Source organism: Pipistrellus hanaki (genome assembly GCF_964339955.1).
Source record: "Pipistrellus hanaki genome assembly, chromosome: 2".
NCBI lineage: Eukaryota > Metazoa > Chordata > Mammalia > Chiroptera > Vespertilionidae > Pipistrellus > Pipistrellus hanaki.
This window is the reverse complement of record NC_140504.1, coordinates 81,390,135-81,410,259: the sequence shown is the minus strand read 5'-3', so window position 1 is coordinate 81,410,259 and position 20,125 is coordinate 81,390,135. Positions and strand designations below refer to the sequence as shown.

The following is a 20,125-nucleotide window of genomic DNA, read 5'->3' as shown; positions in this document are numbered from 1 at the left end:
ATATATAATTTAAAATATGTGTATGCCAAAAAAATTATTTTAAGTTGAATACATTCCAAAATAGTTTCAATAAAATCAACATTTAATAAATTTTAAAATTTTAGTCATTTCTAGATCTAGTACCAAATCACTCATGTTTTTCTGAATAATGGTTGTTTTTTTTTAAGAGTTTCATTGAGTTATATTTTAAATATTGTAATATTCAGGATTTTAGTATACAGCTCAATGAATTTTAGTATATCTATACAGATGTGCAACCAGCATCACAATCTAATTTTAGAAACTTTTCATAACCTTCAGGCTCTACTTAATATGCTTTTATTATTGTATAATACTCATTTGTGTACATGTATCACACCTCATGCATCCATTCTGCCATTGGTGACCATTTAGATGATTTCCAACTTGGCTTCTATAAATACAGCTGTTATGGAGATTCTTGTACAAAGCTTCTGGTACACCTGGGCACACATTTCTGTTTGATAAAGTGATGGGAGTGGAATTTCTGGATTAAAGTATAAGCACACCTTTACCTTAAGTAGATAATTCCAAATTGCTTAGTAAAGTGTCTGTTCTGATTCCTTCCTGTAGTACATGAGAGGCCCTGACACATACTATATACTTACCAAAAGTTTTAATTTTTAGACATCTTGAAATGTATGTAGTGATATTTTATTGAGACTTAAAATGTATTTTACCTACAATTTATAAGGCTAAATAAGTTTTTATGTTTATTTGCCCTTTGGATATCATCTCTAGAGAAGTTTATTCACCATTTTTCTACTGGGTTGTCTGTTTTTTATTGGTATACTAGAGGCGCGATGCAAGAAATTTGTGCAAGAGTAGGCCTTCACAGCCTCAGTGGCTGCCTCAATCCCTTCCCGGGAGCCGCAGAGGCTGTCTGGATCCCTCCCTCACAGCCATGGTGGCTGCCTCAATCCTGCGGCTGCAGCCCAGCCTTCATCTGGAAGGTCATCTGGAAGGACATCCAGAAGACCCTCTGGTCTAATTAACATATTACTTTTTTTTTATTATTATATATTAGAATCTTTATATATCTGGATGGACTATCTCTGTTGGTCATCTCATTGCCAAAAATTCTACTCTGTAACTTTTCATTGTATTAATGGTATATTTTGAGAAACAAAAGTTCACAACTCTAATATAGTCCAAGTAACATCTTTTATCTTTACAGTTTAAGCTATTGTGTTCTACTTAAGGAATATTTTTAACCTAATACAGTTGAGATTTTTAAATATTATCCAAATGTAGTAAATATAAATATTGTTGTATCTTGCACATTTAGATCAATAGTCCACCAGGAATTTATGTTTATTTTTAAATAGGGGCTAGTTTCACTCTCTTTTTCTACAATTTAAGTAGAGTGTTGGCCCAATTATATTTACTGAAGTGATACCGTTTCCCTCTGCTCTATACTGACCCTTTTATAATAATATAATAATTATATATATAATTTTAGCCTCCCTATCCTGTTTTACCTGTTGTTGTTGTTGTTGTTGTTGTTGTTGTTTTTTCCCTATAATAAACAATTGCCTATTTTAATTACTGTGCTATCTAATAAATCTTTATATCTGGTAAAGTAAGTCTTCCTGCTTTGTTCTTCTTAAAGATTTTCTTGCATATTTCTAATACTTTTCATGTCCAAGTATCTTTTAAAATTATTTTGTCATTTTCCAAAAATTAAAAGATGATATTTAGGTTGGGATCATATTAAATTGACAACTTTGTAGTATTATGTTTTCTAATGCATGAACATATCTCATTGCTACCTTTTTATGTTTTCTTTAATTTCTCTAAATGTTTGACTCCTTTTTTTGCTGAGATATCAGTCATATTTTGTTAGATCTATTTTTACATATATATTTTTTTAAATTGTTGCTATTTGAAATGGTACATTTTATAATATTTTATTTTCCAACATTCTTTGTTGTTGATATATAAAGAATACAATTGCTTTATACTCAGAATGCTTATAGCTGAGTAGTATTCCATTGTATATGTTGACCATATTCTCTTCAGCCAATTGTCTATTAAAGAAAACTTTGGTTGTTTCAGTGTCTTGCCCACCATGATCAATGCTTCAATGAACATAGGAATTTGCAAATAAATGTTCTCAATTTTTCATCAGAAGAGGGGGTTGTTGAGTCATATGGTAACTCTATTTGTAACTCTATAAGGAGCCTCTATACTATTTTCCATAGTGGCTGTATCAGTTTAAATTCTGACCAGCAGTGAATGAGTGTTCCAGTTCCTTTTACTCCACAAACTCTCTAACACTTGTTATTATTTGTCTTGTTAATAATAGTTATTCTAATAGATATGAGGTAACATCTCATTATAAATTTAATTATCATTTCCTTAATAGTTAGTGAAGTTGCACTTCCTTTCACATGTCTATTGTTTTTTGTATGCCTTCTTGAGAGAAGTGTCTGTTCAGGTCCTTTGCCTATTTTTTTAATTGGATTGTTTGTTTAGTGTTGAGCTGTATAATATATCTACACTAATAAAAGAGAAGCATGAAAATTGACTGTACCTCTGCTACACCCACCAGCCAAGCCCACCAGCCAATCAGGAGCAAGTATGCAAATTAACCTAACAAAGATGGTGGTGGCCACAGAGCTGGAGCAAGCTAGAGGCTTTGGTTGCCCCTGGCAATGGAGGAAACCAAGCTTCCCACCCGCCCTGGCCAGCCCTGGCCTCTGCTCAAGGAGGCCACAAAGTTTCAATTATAAAAGATTAAAAAAAAAAAAAAAAAGATAAAATACCTGCTTGGTCCAAAACTGGCTTTCCAATATCCTCTAAGGGATATCAGATTGTGAGAGGGTGCAGGCCAGGCCGAGGAACCCCACTGGTGCATGATCAGGGCCAGGGAGGGACTGTGTGAGGGCTCCAGGGCATGCCTGGCTTCTCTCACTCAGTATTGATTGGCCAGACCCCAACAACAAGCTAATCTAGCAGTCAGAGCATCTGCCCCCTGATGGTCAGTGCATGTCATATTTGCAAAATGTTTTCCTTTTTTTTTCCTTTTTTGAATGTATTGGGGTGACACTGGTGAACAAAATCACACAGGTTTTCAATACAAGTATATATATATCAATATATATATATATTGATTTTCCTACTTCCATATTTGGTTTTATGTAACCTACTTTATTTTTGTAATTCTCACCCAAATATATGAGAGAAAGAAAGAAATGTCAAGGTGAGAGAGAAACATTGATTGGCTGCCTCCCATATCAACGCCAACCAGGGACTGAACCTGTAACCTAGGAATGTGCCCTGTCTGGGAATCAAACTTGAAAACTTTTGGTGTATGGGAGGATTCTCCCACCAAATGAGCCACCAGTCAGGGCAGTTCTTTATATATATTTTTATATTAACTCCTTATGAGAGCTGTTGTTTTCAAATATCTTCTCCCTTTTGGTTGGTTGCTTTTTGATTGATTGTGATTTCTTTTGCTGTACAGAAGTTTTTGGTTTGATACAGACCCATTAATTTATTTTGCATTTACTTTCCTTGCCTTCAGTGTCAAATTCATAAAATTCTCTCTAAGTCTAAAATCCATAAGTTTAGTACCTATGTTTTTTTTTTTTCTATGTAATTTATTATTTCAGGTCTTATATTTAGGTCTTTGTTACATTTTCAATTAATTTTTGTATATAGTATAGACAGTAGCTTAGTTTCATTCCTTTGCATGTGGCTTTCCATTTCCTAGCACCATTTATTTTAAAAAAAATTATTTTTGCCATTGTATGTTTTAGGCCTTTTTTTCAAAATTTATTTGCCCATATACATGTGTGTTTACTTTTAGGCTCTCGATTCTGTTCCATTGTTCTGTGTGCCTATGTTTCTGTTAATACCATGCTATTTTTATGGAAAATACCTCAACATAATAAAGGCCATAAATGACAAACCCTCAGCTAGTATCATATTCAATGGCAAAAAGTGAAACATTTCCCTCTAAGATCAGGAACAAGATAAAGATGCCACTTTTACTACTCTTATTTAGAATAGTGCTGGAAGTCCTAACCAGAGAAATCAATCAAGAGAAAGAAACAAAAGGCATAGGAACTGGGAATGAAAATGTAAAATTGTTACTTTTTGCAGATAACACAATTTTTTGTATAGAAATCCCTGGTTATCCATGCCAGAATTAATAAGTTAATTAGACACCAATACATTTATTATATACAATACATAATTTCATTTATAAAATGTATTCTATGTATAAATAATTTTTGGAAAATTTGGTTTTATTAAAATGCTGGCTTTATTTGATAGAAATGCTATTAATACATTGCCTAAAATTATACAGCTAATTAAAAATATCTCAAGGAAATTTGGAAATAATAAATGTATTCATATCGCTTCCATGGGCTAGAAAGTTTTAGCTAGAATACAAGTTTGCTTGATGTCATTAGTTTGGGGATACTAATGTACTAAGGATGGTAACTCTTGAATAATAAATTAGTTCACTCTGTTTTTGCATTTTGAGATAATGATTTATGCATGTCCTTGTGCTGGATAGCACTAAGCATTGCTCCTTCATTAGTGGTTCCCACTGAAAGTTATGTTTATATTCAGAAATTCTGCCCTGGGATGGATCATATTGTGTGAGAAATAATTACAGGGCAAAAGTGGAGAAACACTGCTTGAAATGTATTAGAAATTATTTGCTTGATGTGCCTCCCAGTTTCCATAGTGTGATTCTGTCTAATTATCCCCTGGGATCTGTTAGGCTCTCTGACTATTAAGCAGATAATTTTTTAACTTTGAGAAATATTTATTTCAAACTGGATAGTTATGAGGCTGATGCTGTGAGAAAAGTATTTCCTAATAGAATTTTTGAACTACTTAAGGACACCTGAGCAATACTTATTTAATTTAGTCAATCAGTTGATGGTATAGAAATTAACTTATTTACCTAAAATATGGTTGGAAATAATAAAGTTAAAATTCTGTTCTCACCAATGTTGACACTGTTACTTCCAAAAGAGCATATTCAGGAGACAAGTTATTAGTTTAGATACATTAATTACTATAGCAATTTTTTACAAATCCCTGGTCAACCTTACTGAGGACAGGTTGATAAAGGCAAACAAAGTTCAACCCAATTTACATATCTGATTTCGGTATGTACACAATAGCTCTCTTTGGTGTAGCTGCTTAGCTTTTTGAAAATATTTTTTAAAAATCTCTGCATTTAATTTTCTGCTAATGAAGTGCAGGGCACTAGTAGTTGCCTTTACTATTCTGTCAGGTTATTTGTTAAGGTTTTGGAAGCATTTCAAGTTTGGCATTTTCACACCAAACTGGGAATCTAGGAGGTGTTTTAATTAAAAGTAGAAGACAAATATTTCTTCCTAATTTTTTTTTTTAAGAAAAAGGACTGTTTACAATTAATTGTTCATGAGCTCATCAAATATTTGAAAACTTGTTAGTACTGGTACCTTATTTATAGTATGTGTGAAATAACAGGTTAGGAGTAAGTGAATTTGTTGAAGACAAATATTGAGAAAAGGAGAACTTCAGAAGTCTCCATACTAAATACATACGCTTGAGTATTCACATGAATGAGGAAAATGAGCACATTTTAAAATTATTCTAATAAACCTATATCTTGCCTTGAAAATTATAAAGGCAAATTTATTTATTTTTGGTTGAAAAAATGCAACATATTAATAGCAAAATCAGTAAAATAATAAACCCCCAAAATAAAAAAATAAAAAAAACTTAAATTCAACCGGAGTACACAAAGTCAATGATTAGCACACAAAATATGGCAGAAGTTGCTGTACATTTGCTAGCTTTTAGGTGCAAACCTGTCCTTGTATTTATTAGCAACTGATAAATATAAGGAACCCTTCATTTTTGTCTTAATGTTCCAAACTGATTTCACATGAGTAAAATTATTCCTACTTATAACACATAAAATAAGTTTTCCTGTGAGTAAAGAGGAATTGTATGATATCATAACAGATATCTTAACATCATAATCACAATAAATGCCATGATGAGTTTCAAAGGTTGTAATTTTATAAAGCCACCCAACAGTCCATGCCATGAAATACAGGCAATACAACCGGAGATCCTCGGTGGTGAGGATTTGTAATAGTGTGGCCCTGGTGTACATAGTTTAGTGGAATGCCTTATACAGCAAACCAGACTAACATATTCAGAGTGATATTTTCCAAACACTGCTCTCTAGATCTAGGGGAATCCAAGGTTTTAGTGGCTGGGAACAGGACTTTCCACTTGCACTCCAAACAAGGCCATTCCACCTTCATCTCTATCACGTACTGAGTCTATATTTGCACAGGCCTTGCTTGAAGAGAGTGCTCCTGACCTTAATTTTTTTAATCACTAATATAAGTGAATTAATAAATCAATATTTAAATTTCTTTCAGCCAATAATTCATACTAGTTTTCCACTTCAACTGGGTTTTGATAGGTGCCACATTGCAGCTAATGAATTGAGTTTATGTTCTTTGACATATTCGTGAAAGCCGATCTGTGTTGTATTGAAATAGAATGAAGGCATGTTTCCACAATCAGCTCAGCTCAAGGTAGACTTCACTTCTGCACATGAAAGTGGATGAAACTCAAACTGGAAAGGCCATCCATGAAAGGAACAAGATTAGGATAAAAGTTTGATTTCAGACCTCTCTGAGGGTCAAAACTTTAGGTTATATGTTACACCAAATTGATTTCATCTGAATAACAGTCAGTTTTATTCCATGTCATTCTTGTCAATTAAATAATATTGGTAATGTATGATGTTTTGTAAATTCAGTTGGATATAAAACGATAACTTTTTTCTTTTCAAATGTATCTACAGGTTATTGAATACGGTACCTTTCTGAATAATTTGTTAATCCAGTTGGTGATTTTCTAATTCAAATAATTACTATTTATAGTAGCAACTAGGTATCAATTTGGGTAATTTCTCTGTTAATTTTGTGTTGTTGTTTTTTTAATAATTTTATTTTTGGGAGAGAGAGAGAAAGAGAGAAAAAAATCAATTTGTTGTCCCACTTATTTATGCATTCATCTGTTGATACTGTATGTGTCCTGTTTAGGGATGGAACCCGAAATCTTGGCATAAAGGGATAATGCTCTAACCAACTAAGCAACCCAGCCAGGGCTTAATAATTTTATTTATATTTTAAGAAAGTAAGATTATATTATTATTTGCATATAAAAGGTACAGGAAATTTCTCCCCTCCATGGAGAGGTACATGTATTTCATTTATTAGGAGATATTATCAGAGTATCAATATAGACTTTTAAATTATAGGATTCCAAACTTAAAACATTTTTATTCTTAGTATACTCTGGTATATTAAGACATATATGCTTTGTATAATCACATGTCTTAAAACACAAAGATTTGTTTAGATCCAAATCCTGAAACATGCTCCTTCTTTTAAAGAGTTGTGAAGAAGCCCAGACTTGCAGCTTAGACAAGAAACTAGTGTGTATTTTTAAGGGAGTGCCTAGTTAGCTTGAAAATATTTACTTTGGGGGCAAAGGGATTGAGGTGGAACCATGATCCATCAAGAAAGATATAAATCATACAGTTACCAAAGTAAATAAATTGTGGAGTCCATATGGTATTTGTCTTTCTCTGATTCTCTGACTGGTTTATTTTGCTTAGCATAAGAATCTCACTAATCTATAATAATAAAAGGTCAGGCATCATGACCAGAATGACCAATTGACCAATTGCTATGACGTGCATTGATCACCTCTCGGTCCCTTCCCCCAGCCCACAAGCTCCCCTAGCTGGATGGCCTATGGGGAATCATGAAAACTGGGCTGGGTAGCAGTGGAGTGTGACTGGGGACTGGACTTACAGGGCAGTGGCAGCATCTAAGAGCGTCCCAGGAAGACAGCAGCGTTGTGGAGCATCGTGGGGCAGTGGACATGGCTCTGATCGTAGGCTAGGCCTAGGGACCCTACACATGCTCTGGGCCTCCAGTATGTGAAATATAATGAATGAAATAAAGTGAAAAACAAAATAGAACCAGAGCAGGTATGCATGGAACAGACTGACAAATACCAGAGGGAGGAAGTTGGGGAGCACTGGATAAAAGAAGGCAAATAAATTAACCAAAGAACATATATTTATAACCCATGCATACAAACAACAGTGTGGTGAAGGCCAGGGGAGGGGAGGGGAAGTCTGAGTTGAGGCGGACAAAGGTGGGGATGTGGAAATGAGGGACATGTGAAATAGTGTCAACAAAGAAAAATAAACTGTGGAGTTTATAGCCTACCATTCAAAATGTCCTTAAAGAGTTTAGAGATAAAAACTATTACTTGAGACATTATTGAGCAGATTTTAAAAAATCAACTATGTTTTCTGAGGGCACATTGCTAGAAACCAGTCAGAAATTAGCCTTTGGAGCTCAGGCTTTTATGTATCAAACTGTGAAAGCAATCTTCAAAGCAGCCATCAGAATCTGACCTTTTATGGCCTCATTCACCGAATGCTTGCCTGAAGTAAACAAACCTTAGTATCTCACTTCATTACCAGATCTGGAGAATAAACAGAGTATTTTCAGTATTTTCACATATATATCCCATTCTTGAATTTTTGAGGCACTAATAATGTACAAAGTTAAATTTCATAAGATCCTTTGTGGTCACTTCTGAGTTTTGATGTATACAGCAATTGTTTCCATCAGGGTTCCTAGCTGGAGGCAATAGAATCTGATGCTGATTATTATTAAGGCAGACAGTAAATTCAAACAGCTTGAGTAGATGACAGAATTCCAGAAGCCTTGAGAATCAGGTATAGAAAAAAGACCAGTCAAGACCTTCACTAACAGCATTCCACAGCAGATGAGCAGGCCTCTAACACTGCACCGAGGATGTGAGGCCCCATGGACATTGCAGAATGCTCTGTCTCCCCAGAAACCAGTGTGTGTGGGCTCCTCAGCCAACACTGGCCATAGGAGCTCACTCTCCACTGTCCCTGTTTTTTTAACATCCTTCAATCAGTATATTTCCATTCAGAAGCTGCAAAGAATGTTTCTGATGTAAAAATTGACGTTGTGTGCTTATATCCTAGTTGCAAAATGAGATTGAAAAGCAATTCCAGGGCCTTTTCAGTTTCAAGTAAAAGATGATCTCTGCCTCTCACCAAAAATGCCTACTATTTGATGAGGGCATCTTCTATTTTAGGCACTGTTGTGTGAGTTTAGTTTCATAATGTGGAGAATTTATTAAGCTAGGAGAGATGCAGGCAGTTACATTAAATATGCAGAAAAGGGTGAAACAGTCACTTACTCATGTAACAGAACACATTCTATATAGTGTTGTAAATAGGAAAAAAAATACTTTTGGTATGATTTATGATGTTGTTTTCCCTGGGTGAAATAGAAGTAAAATTCTCCCAAAGTTGGTCCAAAATTCATCACCAGAAAGTTTGTCCCATAAATATATTAGTGAAGAATTTTCCATTTGGTTGATGCCTTTACAAGAATGCCTCCCAGAGAGTCAGGTCTTTATTTTTCGAGCACTTTAAAGGGAAGCCAATGAACCGGCTGCATCCTGGCATTCAGGACCCTGGAGAGCAGTGACATTTACCAAACTGCAGTTTCTGCTATCAGGATCAGCAATGAAAAGCAAACATACACTAACACCCTCCACATGTTGAAGCTAGTACCACAGAAGCAAAATCTAACTTTTAAAAGGGATTATATGTCAATCAATGTTTCTCTCAGCCAAATTCTCATTCCAATGTCTGAGAAAGATAAGTGAGAACTCTTAGGGCACCAAACACAGAATTGGAGAGAGAAACTAAGAGACATGGGGTGGACTTGGGGGGGAAAAATAAAGGAATAGAAGGAAGGAAATTAGAGAGGGTCTGATTTTTTACAAATGTGCATACAAAAATTAAACCAAAAAATGCAATCATGCAGTCTCCATCTTCCCTGGATTTCATGTCTTCACTTCTTCACCATATTCACTATATATAAAAAATTTTAACTTTAGGGAGAGAAAGGAAGGGAAAGAGAGAGAAAAATATTTCCTGAGTGTCACCATTAATCCATTAATACTTAATTGCAGAATCTGGTTTGAAATTTTCAGGCCTGTATCATAATCATGTTTAACCATTCTCTTTTCTGGAACACTCTTTTTCTGTGGATAATCTTCTATTTTCTCGTTTATAAGCCTGGTCTTATAAGCCTCCTAGGAAAACTTTTTCCTTGACAAACTATCTTCTCTTTAAATAGAAGTCCATAAGAGTCTCTCATCTCATCTCATTTACCTATATTTTTGGGGAGGTGGTTTTCTCTAGGGCCTCATCCACGGACAGTAGAACTCATGAATGCCAAATTTTTAACCTACTTCTCACTCCTGAGATCCAGTCTACTATAGCCAACTGTCTACATACTAAATGTTTATAAATAAATGAGTCATTGCAGATGACGCATGCATAACACTGAAATAATCTTGCTTCCATTCCCTCCAGAAAAGTGGTACTTCTATAGAGATACCCAGTTAAATAATACAATATCATTGTGCAAGAAACTGGGTGAACAAAATTAGGAAATTTTCAAATTGTGAGATAGCAAGACAAGTAAAAGGTAATATTTAGCAATTTAGAGTTTTAAAATTTATTATAAAAACAAAATATAACTGAATGCATTTTAAAATTATAATCTACTATATAAAGTTTTATTGTCATTCTACAAAACTATAAGTGTGAGATAGATCAACCCTTCTTACCACTGTATTCCAATTCCTGCAATAGTTATGTTTTTATACATGTCTATGGAGTGGTGATGAGATGATGATGATGATGATGATGATGATGATGATGATGGTGACAAAATGCTGCTGGTGATGACATTATAGGTATTTGGAGGTAAAATGAGCCTTATACTTTTTCTTGCACATCCTAAGTGTCTAGTGAGATTCACTGGCTAAGAAAGAACCAGTTTAGCTTTGTTTTTCTTAAAAATTCATTAATCATGTCAGTTATAGTTAGTTCAAGGTTTTTGGTGGAGATTTTAAATTTTGAAGATAGTTTTGATGGGCATAGGTGTGCAGAGAAGAAATGAAAAATACTTGTTACTGATACTATCTATAGAGGCAGGGTTCTCAGGGGGTGGAGGAATGAGAGGTGACAATAAAGAATAGAAGAACTAGTGGGACCCTCTTTCACACATATCTTGGCTTCTCACCTCCATTGGGAATATAAGAGGAACAGGAGAACCATAACTGTTCTTAATTCCTTTGTGCCATCCCAGAATGCTCAGAGATGCCAAAAATAATTATAAGGAAATAATGAGAGTGAATGTGTGTGTAGGAATAGTAGGGATAGTATTGGAGTCTTATTAAAATAGTGAAAAGAGAGGTGGTAAGTGTCACTCAGTTTCTGGATCAATAGGTGGCAAGCTTCCCTCTGAACTCTACACTTTCAAATAGTTAAAATAGGGCCAGCTGGTGTTGCTCAGTGGTTGAGCATTGATCTATAAACGAGGAGGTCACAGTTCAATTCCTGGTCCAGTGTGAAGTATACAGGAGGCAGCCTGAATTACCAGTTTTTTCTAGGTGCTTAAGTACATGAGATGAATGAGATGAATTACCTGAATGCCAGGATGCAGCCGGTTCATTGGCTTCCCTTTAAAGTGCTCGAAAAATATTCTGTGAATAAGAAAAAGAGAATATAATGGTTTAATGTAACAACAGGTATAAGCAGTCTCTTTCATCAGTAATGTAAGAAAAAGATACTCCATTAAACAAATGTATTGCCCTATTTGCTACCTCCACCTGCCCCTTAACCCATATTATTAGTTGCATCAATCTTGAGTCACACAGAATCACTTAAGCCTCTCTGAGGTGTGCTCTCTGACTGTTGACATTGTACACTTCCTTCTCCTGGCACGTTTGTTGCTCCATAAGCAATTTGGATAGAAAACTCATTTAGCAAAAGGCCTGTTAAATTTCACTATTGCTTTTATTCATTAAGCTGGGTCAGTAAAATATTAAAAACACCAAATAAGAATAGCAAAACTGAACAGCTTAAACTTTATAAAACCAATGTTTATTACATATTGAAACTTTTATATTGAAAAAATCTTAGAAAAAATGCTAGTTTAAATTACTGTGATGTAGTAATCTTCTATTGCCAAGTAGGAATTTATGGCTGCATATGTGTGTACATGTGCAAATTTATCTCTCCTAAAACTCCCATAAAGGTTACCCACTTCCAATAGGAATAGGTATTAGTCATATGTTATCACTTGGAGAGGGGAACCAGCCTACTCTTCCATGTGATGTGTGTTGAAGAGTAGCAACTCTCATTACATGAAATAAATTGATTCAGAGGTGAGAACACCCTAAAAGAAGCATGTCAAACTCTAGGCCCCCAACAAGTATTTTTGTGGCCCAGCCAATATAAGGAAATGTAAGAAACATTTTAATAAAAATTTTGTAACTTAATTTTTATAATATCCTGTTATATGTCATTATTAATAATGAACTACAACGTTCACTAATGACTGATTACTATAAGCTTGTTGCATTCATTTCACTTATGTACCTTAAATGCTGGCGCACCATTTCTCTCCACATGATTAGCAGTGAATATTTTAGCAGCCAATTGCACATCATTAGTCTTGTACTGACTTGTTTGGTGTGAGCAACAAAAAATATTTCACTTTCAGAGAATAAGAAAAATAGGTTTATTTGCATTATGCTTAGTAATTTATGCTGTTATTCAGTGTATGGTAAGTTAAGTTTAAGAAAAATTATTAATTAAAAAAAAAAAATATATATATATATATATATATATATATATATATATATATATATATATATATATATATAATTGATTTCAGAGAGGAAGGGAGAGAGAGAGAAACATCAATGATGAGAGAGAATCATTGATCAGCTGCCTCCTGCACACCCCCTACTGGGGATTGAGACCACAACCCAAGTATATGCCCTTGACTGGCATCAAACCCACAACCCTTTAGTCAACAGGCCAATTCTCTATCCACTGAACCAAGCTGGCTAGGGCAGAAAAAATATTAATTTTTATGAAAATGTTCTATTATTTTTATTTTGACTCCTGATTTTACTGTTCAATTTCTCTTTTCTAGTTAAAGTAGTCTTCAGTGGCTGGGAAACCTGACCTCCCAAGACCAGAGTCAGTTGAAAGGGGATTGGGTTGGAGAACTGAGATGGGGGCAGGGAGACCCCTGCTCTGCTGGCAGTCCAGGGTGGAAAAGATGAACTGCACTTCAGAGCCTGGGTGTGGTGGAAAGGGGATGAGGCAGGAGCAGCTAGCTGGGAAGATGGGACTCAACTCTGTCCCTAGCTTCATTCTCTTCTAATGTTTCTCCACTGGTGGCATTCTCTGCAGTGTTGGAGGCCTTCTTTTTTTTTTCCCCCTAGGTTTTCCAACTTGTAGAATTCTAGAGGAAGGCCTTTAGTTCTGCATCCTGGACATCCTGTCAGACTTGTGAAGATCAGGCTCAAAGGGACCACTGTCTATCCGCCTGAGGGCCATTGTGCCTGAGCAGAACTGTAATTTAAACTGGGCAACAAGTCAGCCCTCCTCATTCAGTTCATTAAATAGCTGCAGCAGTTCATGTTTGGCGCACTCCACCATACCCATCTGGGCCTTCTCCTCTTCAAATGCTCGTAAAGTAAAAAGCATGGCATCAAAACGCCTTTCAACCTCACTGAAGAAGGCACGTGAAGTTTTCATTTTCAGGCCATATTGTTTAGAAGGATCTCCTTTATACATGGTGGTTCTCTGTCCTGTATCCTTGGCTCTGCCCTCTCCTGAGATGACGAGAACATCCACAGCATGTACTTTATGTTCCTCAAATTAAGCTTTCTCATGGTCCTTCTTCTGCTGGTCTGTGGGACTCTGGATAATGGCTTTCTCTCCATTGATGGCATGCTGCTGCAATTGGTGTGACAGCATACCTTCTATTGGAGTGCAATTAAGTGAATGGGTAACTTTGTTCCAGGCTTCATTACTTGTGTGTTCTGGTTTCCAGGTTTGACTAGGCTGGGGGCAGCTTCTGCACAAAAGTGACCTGCCTTAATGACATTTGCTTTCCTCCCTGTCTCTTGGGTCCCCTGAGAGACACCAACCACATTAGGGATGAAGCCATCCACATGGACTCCAAGATCCATTTTCGCCAAGTCACCTTTCTTGAGAATCTAGTCCTGGCCGCTCATCAAAGGGAAGAAGTGACATACAGTTATTTACTGAAATGCTGGTGGGAAAGGCAATACCTCTCTTTATTTATTTTTCTTTCTTGAAAATTTCCCCTGTCTCTTCCATAATCATGGCATCACCTTTCTCACACAGGTTCAGACCCACACACCTGAGCTTCCACCAAAGACTCGGTTGGTGATGCCCGCCCCCCCTTATAGTTGGTCAAGACCAAGTCCTTGGGGATAGTTTGCTCCTGTTGCTCATCCTTGCCCAACATCTTCCTGCTGCTCCCACCACTGTAGCCTTGTTCCCTTGAGCCTCTGTCTGGGTCTCCTTCCCTAGACACAAGCTGTGGCCAGAGCCACTTAGATTCAGGAGGAGAGTAGGAGCAAGCGGGGGGGAGGGGGGGAAGGGGGAACCAGTGGGCTGAGGCGCAGGGCACACTGGGACCATGTTCCATTATTTTATGTTAATAATTACTCATTTATTTCAGCCCTTTGTATTCAGCACATCTCTATCTAAATAAACCCATGTTTCTATGAAAATTGAAGCTTTTGATTTTTTGAAGCCCACATAAACTTAAACTTTGTTTATTTGGCCCCTGTTAGCCTTTGAGTTTGACATTTTTGCCCTAGAACCTTGGTGGGCAAACTATGGCTCACGAGCCACATGCGGCTCTTTGGCCCCTTGAGTGTGGCTCTTCCACAAAATGCCACAGCCTGAGAGAGTCTATTTTGAAGAAGTGGAATTAGAAGAAGTTTAAGTTTTAAAAATTTGGCTCTCAAAAGAAATTTCAATCGTTGTACTATTGATATTTAGCTCTGTTGATTAATGACTTTGCCGACCACTGCCCTAGAATAATACTGAATCAGAGAAAAGGGATTGTAGAAAACCATCACTTTAGTAATAACTCTGCAATAAATATTTCTCATGGAATCAGGTAAATTTAGGATTTATTTTACTTTCTTTTTAGGTAGTGGGAAGAGATGAATAGAATTATGGAGAATAGCCTAGATGGCATATTTAAAATACAGTGGAAAAAAACAGATGGAATGCTCCATTTTTGTCCATTTCTCTATGAATAGAACACAGGTAGGGGGATGGTCCTGAAGCCTGTTGATAACAATGATTTTCCAAAGATTTTCTGTTGTTTCTGTGGTTGTTACGTGTATATGGTATATGTGTTTGATGTGGCCATGTTAAATGAAAATGGGAAAAGTAAGTGAAAGGTGGTTGGTCATAATTTTTACAGATTCCTTTTTAAAAACTGAAAAAAGTGTCAAATTTAGATAATTACCAGGGAAAGAAAGCAAACTGTTACACTTCTCAGTGTAATATTCTGTGGGATATACTGTGGGCTGTGCCTGTGTATATAGTGTCTGTATATGAAAGATAATAAAAATAGAAATTAGGGTAGGAAGGGAGAACTGTTACATAGGAAGAACAAAGTGGTTTTGAGACATAGAGATTTTGTGAGTTACTGTGAATTAACCCCCTAAAGGATTATTTGTACATTCAAGTACATTTGTCCTTTTCTGTTTGTACTATAGAAGAGGGGTAGGGATTTGCAAACGTTTGTTTGTTTGTTTTTTGAGGGGTATGTTATTATTGGCTTTTCTTTTATTCAAATAATACATTAGAGTAGCATAGAAAGCCAGAATTCACACATACACACAGACACACTCATATACACTCACACACACACCAAAGACAAATGTTTCATCAAATGAAACTTTTCCTATAAACCATACACTCTGATAGCTTCTATTATATGCTTATTCTATTCTAGTTACTATAGTTCAATGATGGTTGTGATCATTTATAGGGTGCAAACACATAGAGATTTTTATATATTAAAAAGATTTTGCTAAAATGCTCATCCTTAATCTTCAACATCTTATCTTTCCTTTTTAGACATTTCTGATTATCAGACAGAACCAAAGTTCCTAAAATAATATTTTCCTCTTACTGAATGCCATAATAGTTGTGCTTCAATTATATTATTATAGGTCATTTTGCTGCTGCCTATTCATTTAAGATCAACTGTTCCTTAAACCATGGAAACTCACTAAATAAAAAAAGGGTAAATTCATTGATTTGCAGCCAGAAATTAAGTCTCTTCTAATAAAAGCAGCTTTGCCTTGCCTCGTGTAAAAACTGGCAAGGGAATGGAAAGCAAGTTTTAGGCACTGTCTTCCTGTTACACGCCATCTGATGTTTTCCTGAAGTTCTAACCAAAGGGGAATCAAAGAGTGAGACAGGCAAAGCGTGCATTTTGGCACTGATCTCCAACCCCTGAAGACCCAGAGATCCAGGCAAGTGTAATTCACCCTGGTTCAACCTCCCTCTCTCCCCCTTCGCCTCTTCTTTGTGTTCTAGCATTTTTCAAGTTCAATTCCTTGTTCCTGCCCTGCTTATCATTGTACTTTTGCTTAACCTGGAGCTCAGTAGTCCCAACTGGCGCAGCTCTGCTACTTGAAGCAACAAGCAACTTTTTTCTTTCAAGGTAGGAACTTTTTGTATGATTTCTTTGATGAAAATAGTTCACCCTGCTAGAAACTGCTGTAACTGTCTCCTAAGAGTTAGTCTACAACCCTGGATTTCCAGAGGCCTTTCCCTCTTCCAAAGTGCTTTGGAATAGATTGTTTTACTCAGTTATCTATAGAATTCCTTCAACATGTTCTTGTGAATGTGTGTATTTGTGCTTTAGGAAATCCTTCTCAGCATTGCTTGAACAAAACACAACTAAAAAGAAAACTAGAGTCAGGGATAATTAATGACCTAAAGTTTTGAGAATTAAAGAGCTAAAACGATACAATTGATCATTTAAAACACTAATTGTGCTCTTTTATGATGATGGCTTACTATTTATACCTAGTTACCTCATGGCAGGATATAGATTGTGCATATCATTGAGCACGTGCTAAATGCACTTGGTTGTAATTTTTATTTGATTATCACTCTAAACAGTATTCATGTTTATAAAGCTTGCATAGTTCATTGCTTATTTAACATCTGTTTATAACTTTAAAATTACTGATAAATTGCGCTGTAGTTAGGAATTAAGGGGCAGCTTGTCACCAAATAGGATTCTAAATCCCTGAGTTCTAACTGTGACTCATCCAAGAGCAAGTTGTGTGAACCTGGGGCAGGTTAGTTAACCTCCTGGACCTTTTGTTTCTCTAAATTAGGCAGCATATATGATCATTATAGCACATTTCCAGCAAGAAGAGATAAAGATAAAGAAGAGACATCATTTAGTTTGAAAAGCATAAATAAAATAAATAATTTGCAAGCAAGCCAATAGACCGTTTTTAGGTATTGACCATCTGAATAAGATTATATAGATATAGATAGATATAGATGATATAGATATAGATGATATAGGCATAGGTATAGATATAGATATAGATATAGATATAGATATAGATATAGATACCTAAGTGACTGGCCAACCAGCCTACCATTCCACCATCTGACCATTAGCTAGGACACACACTGACCACTAGGGGGGCAGATGCTCAATGCAGGAGCTGCCCAGCTGCAGTGACTTGGCAGCTGTGATTATCAGGTAACACACCCGGAATCAGAAAGGAGGGAGCCAAATTCTGGGGTGCATCACCTGATAGTTGCCCTCTTGCAATCCAGGACCCTGTGGAGGATGTGGGGAGCCAGTTTCGGTCTGATCTTTAGAGGCCAGGCCAAGGAACTCCACTGGTGCATGAATTTGTGCACCAGGCCTCTAGCCCATTGCAGAGGTCGTGGGTCTGGCCCTTACAGAAATTTATCAACTCAACTACTATAGTTAAATGATGAGACATGCAGGACCTACTGGCTGCGGCCCCAATGTCTGGAGCCTGCACCAGCCTATCTGCTTAATATCCATTTCCAGTGGAGGCAACAAATTTTCCCCACTGCCACTCTCTGCTGGGAAATCAGCCATGGCTCCCCTCCTTCTGAATGGACAGTAGTGCCAGCAGGCAGCCTCCGGGGAGGGAGGGAGGTGAAGGAGCAGCTCAGGTGGGAAGAAGGAGGTTTCTGATGCCACAGCACTCGGTCTGGGCGGAAGGGCCTGGGCAGGAGCCTGACGTTGAGCAGGTCCTGCCCTAGGCTGACTGGATTCCAGGCTATGTGAATCCTGTTCGCTGAATAATTGCATTTTTCAGCTAAATGCCCACAAGTCATCAGTTACCACCAAACTTAGGGTAAAGTGAGATAAAAGAAACAAGACAGATACAGAGAGAAAGGGACATAATTTTGTGAGAAGAGAAGAGGGAGCCCAATACCACTGTGCATCACCAGAGAACCATTCTCTCACAACCCTGGACCCCTTGGGGGATATTGCAGAGCTAGTTTTGGCCCGATTTCTACAGGCCAGGCTGAGGGACCCCACCAATGCATTAAATAGTTATTAAATAATGTGGTAGATCATTTTCATTAATTTGTCTAAGTTTAGATCTTACAAATAAATATAGATTGCATAATGTAGAATGGATAAACAAAACTGATGTAGAATAGATAATTGAACAATTAGGTTCTTGTTTTTGATTATTCAAAGATTATTCAAAATATTTGTTTTTTAATCATTTGGGGAACATAATAGTCTATTTATTTCAACTCTAAGGTTTCTCTACAGACTAAAGGAAATATTCAAAGTATACAGTAAATAGCAACATAAATATAATAAATTATTATATGTATAAAATTAATGTTAAATACATAAATCAAGGAAAAATATAGTTTTAGAAATCTTAATAAATACATTGGAAAATGTCTTGGGAACATTAGCTTGAATCAAGGAGGAAAACAAACAAAAGTGAATACTTTAGTATTATTCTATATTGTATTTTAGAAGGTTATTTAGAAGAAAAACATTTAGACAAGGAACATTATTTTTAAATGTAATTAATAAAAAACACTCAGTTTATTTAGGGTCAGTTTTAAATTGTGATTTCTATTTTCATGCCTCAGATCCTTAGAAAGCCTTGCCACTGGTGTCAGGAGAGGTTAATTGTATCCTTAGATGTTGATATTATTAAAGTATTTAATATTCAAAGATCTGGAATCACTTACTTTTCAAAACATTTTATTCTTGGAAACCTATACATGTTTCCTTTCCATTATCAATCAGACTTTCTATGGCCTAAAATTATATTAGCAGTTTGTGTTTATCTTATTTTTTAAACCTCATATTTAAGAGTTTATGTCCATCATATTTCATACACTTTGAATTTTTTTTCTATCAATAGTTTTTGTGCTCTATTTAAAAAATAGTTATTTAATAATAGTGTTTTGTTTTGTGGTGTTTTTTTTTGTTGCTTTTTTTTGCCTCACAAAATTTGAAGTAGTTTCTTATTGCATTTTATTAGTTTTCAAGTCAATACTAGCATTTTCTTCTTTGCCTTTCTGAGCTTGAAAATAAATTAACTGATATCTCCTGCTCTCAATATGATTTAATTAAATAAAAGCATAAATAATCATAGCACATTGTTGGAAAGTATAGTAGGTTAACCACCCAAATAAATATTAAGAAAAATCTGAAGTTTAAGTTGATGTTCAATAGATCATGTTTGATATTAAAATTCTCTTATGAGGAAGAAAACATCACAAATTGAGGGTGTGAGAGTGAAGTTGTGTAACTTCTTAGTTGCAAACAGAGGTGACCTGGGTGGACAGATAACAAAGAAGGATGTTACAATCATAATGACAATAAAACAAGTCTTCTTAGAGATAGGTAAGGACTGAGAGAAAGGGAACAGATGTGATAAAAGTATATGCAACATGAATGATGCGTTATACATCTCCCCACCTAATTGTCATGTTCAGTGTTGGCAGCGATCACCGAAGTAGGGGAATGTTTGGGGCAATGTATAAGAAGCAAGGCTAAGAAGCATGCTGTGGAATAGCCCA

At 36.0% G+C, this 20,125-nt stretch overlaps 1 protein-coding gene across 1 annotated transcript; it reads right to left on the bottom strand.

The window, feature by feature from the left end:
* Window positions 1–13,232: 13,232 nt before the first annotated feature.
* Window positions 13,233–14,492, bottom strand: PA2G4 (proliferation-associated 2G4; the record flags this gene model as incomplete). Its single annotated transcript, XM_084876100.1, is given in 14 exon segments — window positions 13,233–13,433; window positions 13,437–13,457; window positions 13,461–13,495; window positions 13,498–13,540; window positions 13,542–13,573; window positions 13,576–13,591; window positions 13,595–13,876; window positions 13,880–14,028; window positions 14,031–14,217; window positions 14,221–14,253; window positions 14,258–14,302; window positions 14,306–14,379; window positions 14,382–14,426; window positions 14,429–14,492. Coding segments are annotated over 14 exon segments (1,134 nt in total). The 3' UTR covers window positions 13,233–13,325.
* Between the last annotated feature and the right edge of the window lie 5,633 nt (window positions 14,493–20,125).